We start from the raw sequence: 13316 nt of genomic DNA, 5'->3' as shown, positions 1-13316 counted from the left end.
TGTCAGTAACCATGTCACATTGTCTGGTTTGACTTCTGTGCTACCCATGGCTGTAAGTTAAGTTAAATTAAGGAGGTTTATTTACCACCCTGGCTATAAGTTAAGTTAAGTAAGTTTATTTACCAACCTGGCTATCTGCTCAGGCGTGGGCAGTCATGATTACAGTTTGTACATGGTTGTTTTCTGTTCTTGTTTAAAAGCCACTATTTTCATCTCTAGATTCCTTTTGTATAAACAATCTTTTCTTGTTTAGTCCCCCATCAATAACCATGGTTTTCTGTTCGTCTGTGCTTTGAGAAAACCGTCACGCAGGCCCTCCTTCTAAACGGAAAGCTGACATAACAGTTGTCTATATTTTCAATAGTTTGAAATTGCTTCCGTAGACCAGGCCCTTGATTTGGTGCGAGGGGAAGAAACAACCTTGTATCTCTCCTTTTGAAAGTAAGCATAAGATTAAGGCCAACCTAGTGTTCTCTTGATTAGTCGTGGGGGTAAAGAGAGGTTGATGATAATCAGAAAAAAACAAATAAAGGAATTCGTGCAAAATGAAAAGTTTGAACATGCGATTTTTAGTAGCACTATTTTCAAAGGACAGAGTATTAATTGTGTGTTATTAAAGAGTTCATTCTTTATACACTAATAGTGTCGGTGTGGTAGGAATTATTTATCCATATGAGCGAAGATAGCGTAGCCAAGAGGTGAAAGCAGCTTGATGAGCACCAGCACATACTTGCCTTGTTTTTTTTTTTTTTTTTTTTTCTCTCTCTCTCAAAAAATTGTCTCCACATTCGTCACACTTTTGTTGATATGTTTTTATGTGTGGACATTTTAGCTCTCAGGAAGAGGGAAATTGGGGGATAGAGCCTACCATCAACCCTCATCAACAGTACTCGCAGTTCAGGCCCAAGAATGACGACTTAGGTTGATGAGTAAATTATGTGACGTGGAATTAGTGACGTACTCTGTTGAGTGCATCAGCGCTGTTAGGAATTGCCCAAGAAATAATTATAACAAGGTTGGATGGCTGTGTGAAACCATAGAATTACCTGTAATATAACTGTTATTCTCACACCTCCATTCTTTGATATTAGAGAAGGATTTTCCTTTTATTAAGTTTTAGGTTCCTATGGTAATGTTTGTGGTAGTTTGTACATTTAGGAATGGGTTCATTTGCATGTGACTCTGGTGTGGTACTGTTGGAAACTTGTACCATTATTATGAGGTGGAAAGATTTAATTTCACTTTTGCATTGCCATATGGTACAAAGTAAACTTTGCCTGTAATGGATGATGGCATAAAATTAGATACTTTTCATCCATGGTATTTCTTTTGCAAGTTAATAGGAAAGTATGCATTTGTTATACACTTACATCTAAAAATCTAATGACTCTGTCTTAAAGAAAGGGAAGGACTACACTCAAAAACATAAAATATTATGTGCTGGGAAAATGCTGAGCTCATTTTTAATTTTTTGTGAAATGTCTCTGCATATAGATGACTCTGCTAGTGCTTAGCCACAAAGGAGTCAATTAGTAGACCTTGTGACCTTACCTGATTTCACTTTTCCTTGAATTGGGGGGAAAATCATATTTTTTACTAATACTATGAATATCGATGGTATTATTTTTATTATAGTCATTATGATTACTATAATGTTATAAAAATTAGTAACAGCAAAATAAGATAACGTAAAATATTTTTGTAAATCAAGAAAGAGGGTAAACAGGCAAGACAGGCAGTACTCATAATTGGCTCATTAGTGACTTAGTACAAGGGTAGCCATCTATGTGAAAAAACAATGACTAAAGTAAACTCACAGTGGGCATGGCATGTACATACATGTGTTGGCATTGGGTTAACCGATGGTGTTATTTTTATTATAAACTTTATAATTATTATAATGTTTTTTAACATTAGTAACAGCAAAAGCTAACGTAAAATATTTCGTAAATCAAAGAAAAGGGTGAACGGGTGAGACAGGCAGTACTCGTAATTGGCTCTTTGGTGACTTAGTACAAGTGTAGCCATCTATGTGTAAAAACAATCAAACAAGTACTCACACTGGGCAAAGCACGTGTCTACATGTAATACCCGTCGGCAAGGGGTTAAGAGGCAGTACCACACCAGTGACTGCAGTCAGGACAATTGAACAGCTGTTTAGCACACACAGATTAGGGCAGACAGTGCATGGCACACATACTTGCCATTTGGCATCATGGTAACACTGATGCCAAATGGGATCATTTTTTTTGTGATCTCCTTATAAGCCCCCTCCTCTGACAACACTCTCCTCTTCCAGCAATGTCTTCAGAAACGAGTAGGCAAAGTTTCCCTCTGCAGCCATCCTGATCATTCCCACCTTGTCATAGCTACATCCAAAATCCAAGGTAAAGTATTATCAACTGTGACAGACTTCATTGTCAAACCCATTCTTCCCTAACCTCATCCCTCCCTCAATACCTGTACCAGAACTGTCAACATCTCCCCAACAAACTGCCCTGTCTATGACAAAGGTTGGTCAGGTTGTAGAGAAAACTTACTTGCCTGCCTCATGGACTATGATGCAGTATCAGTACAATACTATACCATTCCACTAGTGAGGCCATTGTAAGACTCCCACCAATATTGCCAATATTACTTTCCATAGGCATGACCTCCCCTTTAATTTTTACATTGGCAGAATTGTTGGCATCTTGGCCACCCTGCCAAACACTGCCACTCAACAGCCCTATGCCCTCTATGTGCCCAACTTGGTCATAATCAATCAAACTGTTATACACTGTCATGCACATATGTCAATTGTAGTGGCTCCCATAATGTATTTTATAGGAGCTGTCCTACCCACAAGTTTGAATTTTTTGCATCACTCTATGCGAGGCCAAACAGGAAGCACGTCAAGGTTTTTTCTTACTCTAATAATGTTCGCTCTGTCCCTCCCCCTTCCTCGCAAGATGTTTCTACATCCCCCAAGTACCTACTCCTCCATCTTACATTCCCACTTCTAACCCATATCTCTCCCAGTCAAATTTTTTGCCATTCTAAATCCAGACACTCTAGTCCACTCCACTGCCCTGACACCTAGCCCTCTCCCTCCTCGCAAAACCCGTAACAGACAGTCTAAATGTTCCACCCTTTTCCCACCACACCTCATCTCCACCTATCTCTTCCTCAACTCCTCAGACACTAGTCTCCTCTTCAATCTTCATTTCTCAAAACTCCCCAACCAACTGCATTGCAGAAACTCTTGAAGATATTCAACTTTCAGCTTATGTCCCAAATCGACATTGAAACCCCTCCAATTTCACTACTCCCACTCCCTCAATATTCAAAGTGACTGCTGATATCCATCCTCCTCCTACTCATGTTCCCCATACACCCCTCCTACTCCCTCCCAACACACTCCGTCCCCCCTAGTTCCATATCCATCACATAATCCCTTATGTCACAATAATGGCCTTCAATTGAATAGGAGCATCTGCCTGTCTTTGTTGCACAGTCAGGAATAGCAAAACAAAATTTAAGTTTCCTTGATTATTTCTACATATATTTCAGCTGTCTGGCTTACCCCCATCTGGCCCCCATCCTCCATACACAAGATACTCTCATCTCTGATCCTCTTCAAGTCGCTAATTAACTGGGTGACTATTTCAGCCATGTCAGTACTGACTTGCACCTTTCTCCACACATCTCTTTCATGAAGGCCACCAGAGAATGCACTCCCATCACATTCTTCTCCCTGTCCTCTGGTAAATCCCATAATGCTCCTTTTTCTTCCTCTGAAATTCATGTTGCCTTACAGTTGGGCCACACGCCTATGAATCCCCTAACAGCATTCATTACCATATGTTTAGACACCTTTCAGCTTCTTCCTTATCGTTAATGTTAATTATTTTCAACCACATTTGGATGACAGGACATTTTCTTCCTCACTGGTGTGAAGCTCTTAACCTCCCCTTAAAACCCAGTAAATCAAGCCCCACCCCCCCTTTTCAAGATTATTGCTTGTACAAATTACTAGAACAAATGGTTAAATTCTACTTAATGTGTTATCTTGAATTTCTCAATCTTCTTTCTCCTTCCCAGTTTGGATTCTGCCGTACCTGAAGTACAGCTGACTCATTTGCTCATTTGGAGACATAAATTACATGCGCATTAGCATACCATGACTACCATATTAGCATACCATATTAGCCATATTCTTTGACCTAGAAAAAGCATATAGCACCACATTCTCCAACAATTATCCTCTTTAACCCAAAGGCGACGGGTCACGCCTATAGGCGTCATAACAATAGGCCCAAAATGTGGCGTGCGGCTGTCCGCCGCGGCGGCACGCCAAAGCGCCCCGAGGCAATGATTCGGCTTGATGTACCGAATTCACACGCTCTGTTCGCCAGAGCGTAGAGTTTTTTTTAATTTTCTATACCCGTCGCCAATGGATTAAGCATGGAAGGATGGGTGTCTTTATAAACTCCTTCCTCTCCTAACACACTTTCCAAGTCAAAATTGCCTTTTCTGCATCAGGTTTTCTAGGTTTGCACCACCTTATTCTTTATTGCTGTTATTGACATTATTTCAGTTCTTCATTGGCTCTGGCCCATCCATACCTACTCACCACCAACTCCTTCACATTTGCAATATCATCAGTATCTCCCTGGGCCATTAATCATGGCTTTCACTTTTCTACCTCTAAATCCTTCTCCGTCCTTGTCTCTCGTGCACATGTAGGTCCCCAACTTCCACTCTATTTATATGATGCTCCACTCCAATACTGCTCTTCTGGCAAGTTCCATGATGTTATTTCTTCCTCCAATCTGTCCTAGCAAAACCATATCTTTTCCCATAAAAGAAAGAGCGCACCACCACCTCCAATTCTTACAGACTCTCTCCCATATATCCTGGGGTTCAGATTACAAAACTCTCCTCCATCTTCATGGTACCTTGACAATGGATGCCACATGTACTCTTCTGCCTCTATCCCCCTTCTAGCTCATCTTGGTCTTCACTTAGCCTAGGCCTCCTGCTACTCTCCAGTTGAGAGCCTGTATGCTGAGTCAGGCATGCCACTTCTCTCTCCATGCCATGCCCTTCTCTCTTTCTGATGCTGTTCCACCAATTTTCCCTTACCAACCTAACTATCCCTTGATATATACTCCATACATTTGCTTTTTCTCCACACTTATCTACTCCTTTCTCCATTCACATAGATACTCTTCTCTCCCATGTCCCCTCTCCACCATCTCCAGTCTCTTCCCTTTTCTGTTCATTCTGTTCCTCCATGGCTTATACCTTACCCCTGTATTTGCTCCTCGGTTTTCCCTTACCCACCAAAAAACAGATATCCCCTCTTATGTCCTTCTTACCTATTTCCTTGACCATGTCTCCACTCATTCCTCCAGTATTTATGTTTACATGTATACCTTTGGTGCTGGTTTTGCAGTAGTCTTCCCAGCTCATGCATGAAATACCCCCTCCCTCCTGAGTCCAGTGTCCTTACTACAGAACTGGAAGCATTCCTTTTCGCCTTAAAATACATATACTCTCTCCCTTACTCCTCTTCCACTATTTTTACTGACTTGTGATAATGCTGCACATCCTTTATCATCTATACTTGTTTTGTATACTGTATCTTCTACCTTTACTTTGTGTGCTGTCTATTCTGAACTTATTTTCTATAGTTTACTTCATATTTTTAACTTTATTCTTGACTTATTCTTTATGGCTTATATTCTAAATTGATATTGTATTCTATATTTAAAAAATTGCTTCTTGTGCATTTTTTTTGTTATTAAATAATATGAAAGTAACCATCTGTGTGATGGGTGGTGATTTTTTCTTTCATTCTATCTTTCTTTGTTTCTTTCTTACAAGTGCAACCACCAGCACACGAAAATAATTAAGGAACTTGAAATTGATATCAGCTTTCTTTTCCAGACTGGTGTGCTGTTAGGAGAGGACCAAATAACTGCAGCAAATCAAACAGCTTTAGTGAGAAGATATTTTAATAGTAAAGGCCATAGGGACTTTGCCTTGGAACAGATGCAAGAACAGAAGAGTGCTCTGGGTAACCACTGAGATCTGATTGCTAAATTTAGGTTCTAAACATTATTATGCCACCAGTTAAAACGCAAAACAAATCAAAGAAAAAGTCAACTTTGCCAGCAAAAGTTGGCAAACACAAGAAACTTACGAAGAAGGAGCTGACCACACCCAAGAGCCAGAAGGTGAAAAGAGACTATAATGAAAAGAAAAAGAAGAAATCGGAGTCAGAAGTCAAAAAGCAAAAGAAAAAAAAGATAAAATTTCCATTCAAACCTGTGAAGGCAGCAAAAGAAAGAAAGAAAGTTGTGGAAAAGAAGAACTCAAAGTCTCTGGCTAAAAAGCAAAAGATGAAGTCTCCAGACCTGAAGGGCAAGATAACCATTAGTAAAAGGAAAAGACAGAACTCAGAATCAGAAGTCCAAGTTAAGATGAAAAAGAAAAGAAAAATCAATTCTCCATTTAACTCTTCACAAATTACAAAGCCTAAACAGCCAGTAAAGATGAAGAGGAAGATGCCTCTAACAGAAACCAAAGATTTATATTATATGGAAATGGATGAAATGGGGACTACAAAGCAAAGATATGTGACATGTTTCTCTTGTCATGTGCTGGTTCCTGAAAAAGATTTCCATTCCCATTTGTTCTTTGGAAGAATGAAATGTAGATTTTGTTTAAATCCAGTACAAAAATGCACTGATTTTGCCAACCAAATACTGAAGCCCAACGGCTACTGCTCGAAAAGTCCAACTAATGTACATGGTATATTGCAGTGGGATTCTTGCCTACAATATGTGTTGCTTACCATGAAAAATGAAATAACCATCAGAAATGTCTGTAATGACATAAAGGTGGAGCCAAATGAATTTGAGATCTGTTGTGAAATCTCAAAATACATGAAAAGCTTGGAATCTTTAGAACAAGTAGATCCTTGGAAATCAGCCTTTCAAGAGCTAAAAGCATATTGTGAAAAAGTTTTGAGCCAATTAAAGCCCCCAAATTGTTGTATTCTGAAACTTTTCAAAGGAAATGAGAGAAAAGGTGATGACAAATTCATTGCTTTAAGTAACCTGTGTGGTGAAAAAAAAACTATAATTAAAACTAAAAACCCTGATAGTAATATCAGTTTAGAGGCAAGTGGAGATTTAGTAGCTCCTGAAAAGAAAGTTTTTTCACAACAGAGCCAGGGGATAGAGTGTGCCACAGTGAGTGAGTTGCAGTCATCCTATGTGTGTGCTAATATCACTGGAACTTCTGATATCAACAAAACAGAATCAAATGAAATTAAGAGTATTAAGCAGGAGGAAGATCTTATTAAAAGAAGGAACCACCATCAAAAATTTAAAAAACGAGATCTGAAAAAAATTGTAAAGTTACCCAAGGATGGTCGTTATTTACTAGTTCATTATCCCAACGAACAGTGTCCAGAAGAATGTCCAGAATGTTATTCTGGCTTTTATCCTTCAAATGTGACTTTGTATTGTACCACACCTATTACAAAGGTTGTGTGTGAAGTGTGTGGCCTTGTTATATTCATAGTACCTGGTTTTTATGATGCTAGAAACTAATATTACTCTATAACTTTATATTAAAGTTAAATTATTTTAAAGAATTTCATATATCTTGACAGAACTAAAGGCCCTGATAAAAATAGCAGTTTAGAGGCGAGTGAAGATTTAGTAGGTCCTTCAGAACCAAGGACAGAGCTGCGCTCATCCTATATGTCTGCTAATTTCACTAGAACTGATAATCAAATTTGAGAATATTAAGCAGGAGGAAAATTGGATTAAGATGAAAAAGTAGCAGTTGAAATATAAAAAACAAGATCTGAAGAAATTGTAAGTTTACCCATACAACTTAATCATCTCAATGCACAGTTTCTAGAAGAATATCCAGAATGTTACTCTGGCTTTTATCCTTCGAATATGACTTCGTATTGCACCACAGGTATTACAAAAGTTGTGTGTGAAGTGTGGTGGTCTTCTTATATTCATAGTACCTGATAGATACTAGGCTATGATATTACTAACTTAAATGTAAAGTTTTTATATTTATAGAATATATCTTGAGAAATGTACTTTTGTATTTGATTTTGATTGTGTGTGAGAATGAAAGGCTATATATCTATAACAAGCCTGAGTAATCAACACAAAATAAATTCTGTTAATATATAACCTTTCCTTCATCTCATACATGCTGTTACAAACAATACAAATAAAGTAGTTATTCTTTTATATATATATATATATATATATATATATATATATATATATATATATATCTATATATATATATCTATATATATATATATATATATATATATATATATATATATATATATATATATATATATATATATATATATATATATATATATATATATATATCCCCCTGGTCCTTTGCTCGTTGTTCTGGGTGGGCTTAGGAAGACAGGGACTGAGGCCCAATGTGGGAGATCACCCCTTCTTTGGTTCTCAGCCTTCACCCCAACTGATTTTGCATGGTCTTTTCCTATTCTTTCCTTTTCCTTTTCTTCATCCCCTTGTTCTGTCCACTATACTTTATCATAATGCTCCCTACTCCTTTAACCGTGTCTACATCTAACAACCTTTAACCTCTACCTTATGTCATGCCCCATCAGCTCCCTCTCTCTACCCTTTCACTACCATACTACCCTCTAGCGCAGTTTAACCTGTAACTTTAAACTAATCTTTAATTCATTCCTAATTCCTCGCTACTCTACTTTACCAAACCGCCATATGACCTTTGATGTCAAATAAGCACTTCCTCAACAGGAGGAAGCCTCATACTATCTCTATATTAAATACACCACTAATGACCTTAGATGTTGATGCAGCATAAAATTTTCAATAAATTAATTAAAAATAATATACACACATACACATATACAAATATTTCATATATATACCTATATTTCATATCAGCATACATAGATAAATAGATATATCACGTGCGTGTGTGTCTGTGTCTTTCCTCTCCCTCTCCTTCTCCCCCCCCAATCCCTTGCCCATTGTTGTTGTGGGGGGGCTCGGGAGGCAGGGACTGGGACCCAATGCTGGGGAGCTCCCCGGCCTTGGGACTCGGCCCTCGACTCAACCAATTTTGCATGGTCTTTTTTTTCCCCCTCCTACTTTTTTGTTTCTGTCCCTTTACCAACCCCTTCTACTATCCACTTCCTAAGGTGTGAGAGCCATGCTGAAAGGATGAAAGGCTGACTTTGTGCCAGTCCTGAATGGCCTGAGGGAGCCATGGGCACAGTATTCCCCTGCTTTAGTTGTCTAGCCCTTACCCCTCAAAGGACCCTGAGGGGTGGACCATTTCTCTCCCCAACATACTCCAGGCTTACCATGGCCAACAATGAAGATTTTATACCATTATTAGATAGCACATTTATTTTGCTTTTAACCATTAACCATACCATTATTAGAGGCAATGAGGCTTGCCTCTTCATCAAATAGCTCCACCAATTCAAACTCGCCCGATTCCCTGACCCCAGGTTCTCCTTTGACCACGGCTCTGAACACTACAACTAATACACCCTCCTCATTGCCTACTAGTACAGTATCCACCCTAATCAACACCCCAGGAGACATTTCTACTCTCCCAGCATGCTCAACTTCAACAACTATACCCCCACAACCTTCTTCATCAACTACCCCATCCTCCCTTATTACTACCTTACAACCTTATTGTCCACCTCCCCATAACACTACCTCCCTCAACACTACTCCCTCTTCCACACACCCCCGTCCTTCTACTACTCCCATTTCTACAAAATTCTTAAATACTCTATTTAGCCCAGCCAAATGGGACCGATTTTTCGTGATATCTCCCACAGCTTCTCACACTTTCTGCTTTGACAACATGTTTTCATTCCTCAAATGCATATACATCCTTCACTTGATCTCACCCCTATACATTACCTTACCCAACCTTAACCCATTTACTTGTCAATTCCTTTGCCCAGCTTTGACAACTAATCACTAACTCAACCACCCTTTACTACCATTTACTATAGTGCTACATGACCTTAGATGTCTAGCACATTTATTTTGCTTTTAATCATTAACCCTCTCCTCTCCCTCCCCCCCCAATCCCTTGTCCGTTGTTGTCATGGGGGGGCTTAGGAGGCGGAGACTGGGACCCAATGCTGGGGAACTCCCCAACCTTGGGACTCAGCCCTCGACTCAACAAATTTTGCATGGTCTTTTTTTTTCCCCTCCTACTTTTTCGTTTCTGTCCCTTCACCACAACTTCTACTATCCACTTCCTAAGGTGTGAGAGCCGTACTGAAAGGATGAAAGGCTGACTTTGTGCCAGTCCGGAACGGCCTGAGGGAGCCATGGGCACGGTATTCCCCTGCTTTAGTTGTCTAGCCCTTACCCCTCAAGCAACCCTGAGGGGTGGACCATTTCTCTCCCCAACATACTCCAGGCTTATCATGGCCAACAATGAATAACCATTAACCATACCATTATTAGAGGCAATTGCCTCTTCATCAAATAGCTCCACCAATTCAAACTCGCCTGATTCCCTGACCCCAAGCTCTCCTTTGACCACGGCTCTGAACACTAAAACTAATACCCCCTCCTCAATGCCGACTAGTACAGTATCCACCATAATCAACACCCCAGGAGACATTTCTACTCCCAACATGCTCAACTTCAACAACTATACCCCCACAACCTTCTTCATCAACTACCCCATCCTCCCTTATTACTACCTTACAACCTTATTGTCCACCTCCCCATAACACTACGTCCCTTAACACTACTCCCTCTTCCACATGCCCCCGTCCTTCTACTACCCCCATCTCTACAAAATTCCTAAATAATCTATTTAGCCCAGCCAAATGGGACCGATTTTTCGTGATCCCTCCAACAACTCACACTTTCTGCTTTGACAACCTGTTTTCATTCCTCAAATGCATATACATCCTTCACTTGATCTAACCCCTATACATTACCTTGCCCAACCTTAACCCATTTACTCGTCAATTCCTTTGCCCAACTTTGACAACTAATCACTAACTCAACCACCCTTCACTACCATTTACTATAGTGCTACATGACCTTAGATGTCTAGCACATTTATTTTGCTTTTAACCATTAACCATTAACCCTCTCCTCTCCCTCTCTCCCTCCTCTCCTCTCCTCTCCTCTCACCTCCCCTCCTCTCCCTCTCCCTCTCCTCTCCTCTCCTCTCCCTCTTCTCTCCTCTCCTCTTCCTCTCCCTCTCCCTCTCCCTCTCCCTCTCCCTCTCCCTCTCCCTCTTCCTCTTCCTCTCCCCCCCCTCCACACACACACACATTCATATTGCATATATATATATATATATATATATATATATATATATATATATATATATATATATATATATATATATATTAAGTATGTGTATATAGATATACATACATATTATATATATATATATATATATATATATATATATATATATATATATATATACATATATATGTATATATATATATATATATATATATATATATATATATATATATATGATGTATATAATGTATGTATGTATATTTACATACACCTATTTCATATATATATATATATATATATATATATATATATATATATATATATATATATATATATATATATGCAATATGAATGTGTTTGTGTGTGTGTATGTGAAATATGTGTATGAAAATATACATACATACATATATATATACATACATACATACATACATACATACATACATACATACATACATACATACATACATATATACATTATATATATAAAGATATATACTTAGCCTAAAATGGCTAACATCTGTTCTCTGTTGAGAATTACATTACATTTTCTTTTTATTTTAAGCATACACAATTTAATTTCTGCTTTTTTTTTTTTCTGTATAAATGTTTTTATCTATTTTCCTAGATGTTTTGTAAGGTGCTTTTTATTGCCACTTTTTTCTGCATTACTTTTTAGTACCCTATTCCACTTAATTTTATTTCTAAAAGATATACCCCTGAATTACATATAGACCAATCAGGTTAACGGACGTGTGGCCCCAGCCAATCAGAGCCGTAAAAATAATCGAAACTTAAGTATTTGATCCAAAAGAATACCAAATGAGTAATGTCTTGAAATATATATATGTATATATTTTTTTTGTAACTTATGATTCTTTGATAAAATGTTAACTAGTAATTGAGTATAATAATCCTATACTGAAGTCCAGCCAGTCAGCTTTTTAGAATATAGAGATAATAAACAACAAAGCATATAATTATATTAACAATGGAATAAGGTATATACCCTACTCATATTCTCCCTACACCCAATCCTCCTACCCCATCCCAACAAAACCCATTCCCCCTGACTCCAGCCCCACCTATATTAACCCTCCCACTATCCCCTCTATCCTTTCCTCTCCCTCCTGGATACACACGTGAAACCCTCATGTCACAAGTACCCTCTTCCCCAGACCCTCTACCTCCTGACACCCCTCCTGATACAACACCACCTCCCCAACCTCATTCTTTATCCCACCCTCTAGCACCTTCCCCTTTAAATTCTCCAACACCCACTGCAATCTTTGCCAGTAAATCAACGAAAGTATAACTATCCTTCATTGGAACATTCGCGGTTTCCGAATGTTCCTCTTTCAGTCCCACATATTCTATTGTCATGCCCATGTCCTCCCTACATAGACATCCCAACTTATCAGACATCCTTACAGAATCTCACACTTCCTGCTTTGACAACCTGTTTTCCTTCCCCAAAGCATATATACCTTTACTTGATCAACCCCCCTTTTTATTACCTTTATCCCACCCTAAAACCCCCTTTACTCACCAATTCCTTAACCCAGCTTTAAAACTAATCACTAAAACCCCAAACCCCCCTTCCTTCCATTTAAATATAGGCTAATGACCTTAGATGTCTGCACATTTTTTTTGCTTTTAAAACCCTTAACCCTTAAGGTATATACACCCTAAACATATGAACCTGATAAAAAGCGGACAGATATATAAAACGTTTTTAAATTTAAACATGGAAATTAAATGAAGGGAAAAAGGTTGATAAAGGGGGGAATATTTTTAATAAATAATTTGATGATTTAATCCCAAAACAAGTTTAAAACCCCCTTTTTCCCAGAGATAACCCCCCAGTTTTTTAAGTAGACCCTTATTTTTAAAAAGCGCGTTGGAACACACACCAGACGATGATGCTACATATTATATATATATTTTATATATATATAAACTATATAT

The 13316-nt window shown here is 38.4% G+C and overlaps 1 protein-coding gene across 6 annotated transcripts; it reads left to right on the top strand.

Annotated features, from left to right (window-relative positions):
• The first annotated feature begins 285 nt into the window (after nt 1–285).
• LOC125034240 lies at nt 286–8116 on the top strand. 6 transcript variants are annotated; one of them, XM_047625958.1, is made up of 4 exons: nt 286–441; nt 2300–2387; nt 3553–3746; nt 5935–8116. In XM_047625958.1, the coding sequence occupies exon 4, from the start codon at nt 6111–6113 to the stop codon at nt 7605–7607; it is 1497 nt and encodes a 498-aa protein (XP_047481914.1). In that variant the 5' UTR covers nt 286–441; nt 2300–2387; nt 3553–3746; nt 5935–6110; the 3' UTR covers nt 7608–8116. The 6 variants fall into 6 exon arrangements, with proteins under 6 accessions (XP_047481914.1, XP_047481910.1, XP_047481912.1 ...); XM_047625959.1 differs by lacking the exon at nt 286–441 and adding an exon at nt 769–1015; XM_047625954.1 differs by lacking the exon at nt 3553–3746.
• Nucleotides 8117–13316: the final 5200 nt, after the last annotated feature.

This window comes from Penaeus chinensis, chromosome 17 (assembly GCF_019202785.1).
Source record: "Penaeus chinensis breed Huanghai No. 1 chromosome 17, ASM1920278v2, whole genome shotgun sequence".
Classification (NCBI taxonomy): domain Eukaryota; kingdom Metazoa; phylum Arthropoda; class Malacostraca; order Decapoda; family Penaeidae; genus Penaeus; species Penaeus chinensis.
This window is presented reverse-complemented; position numbering and strand designations above follow the sequence as displayed.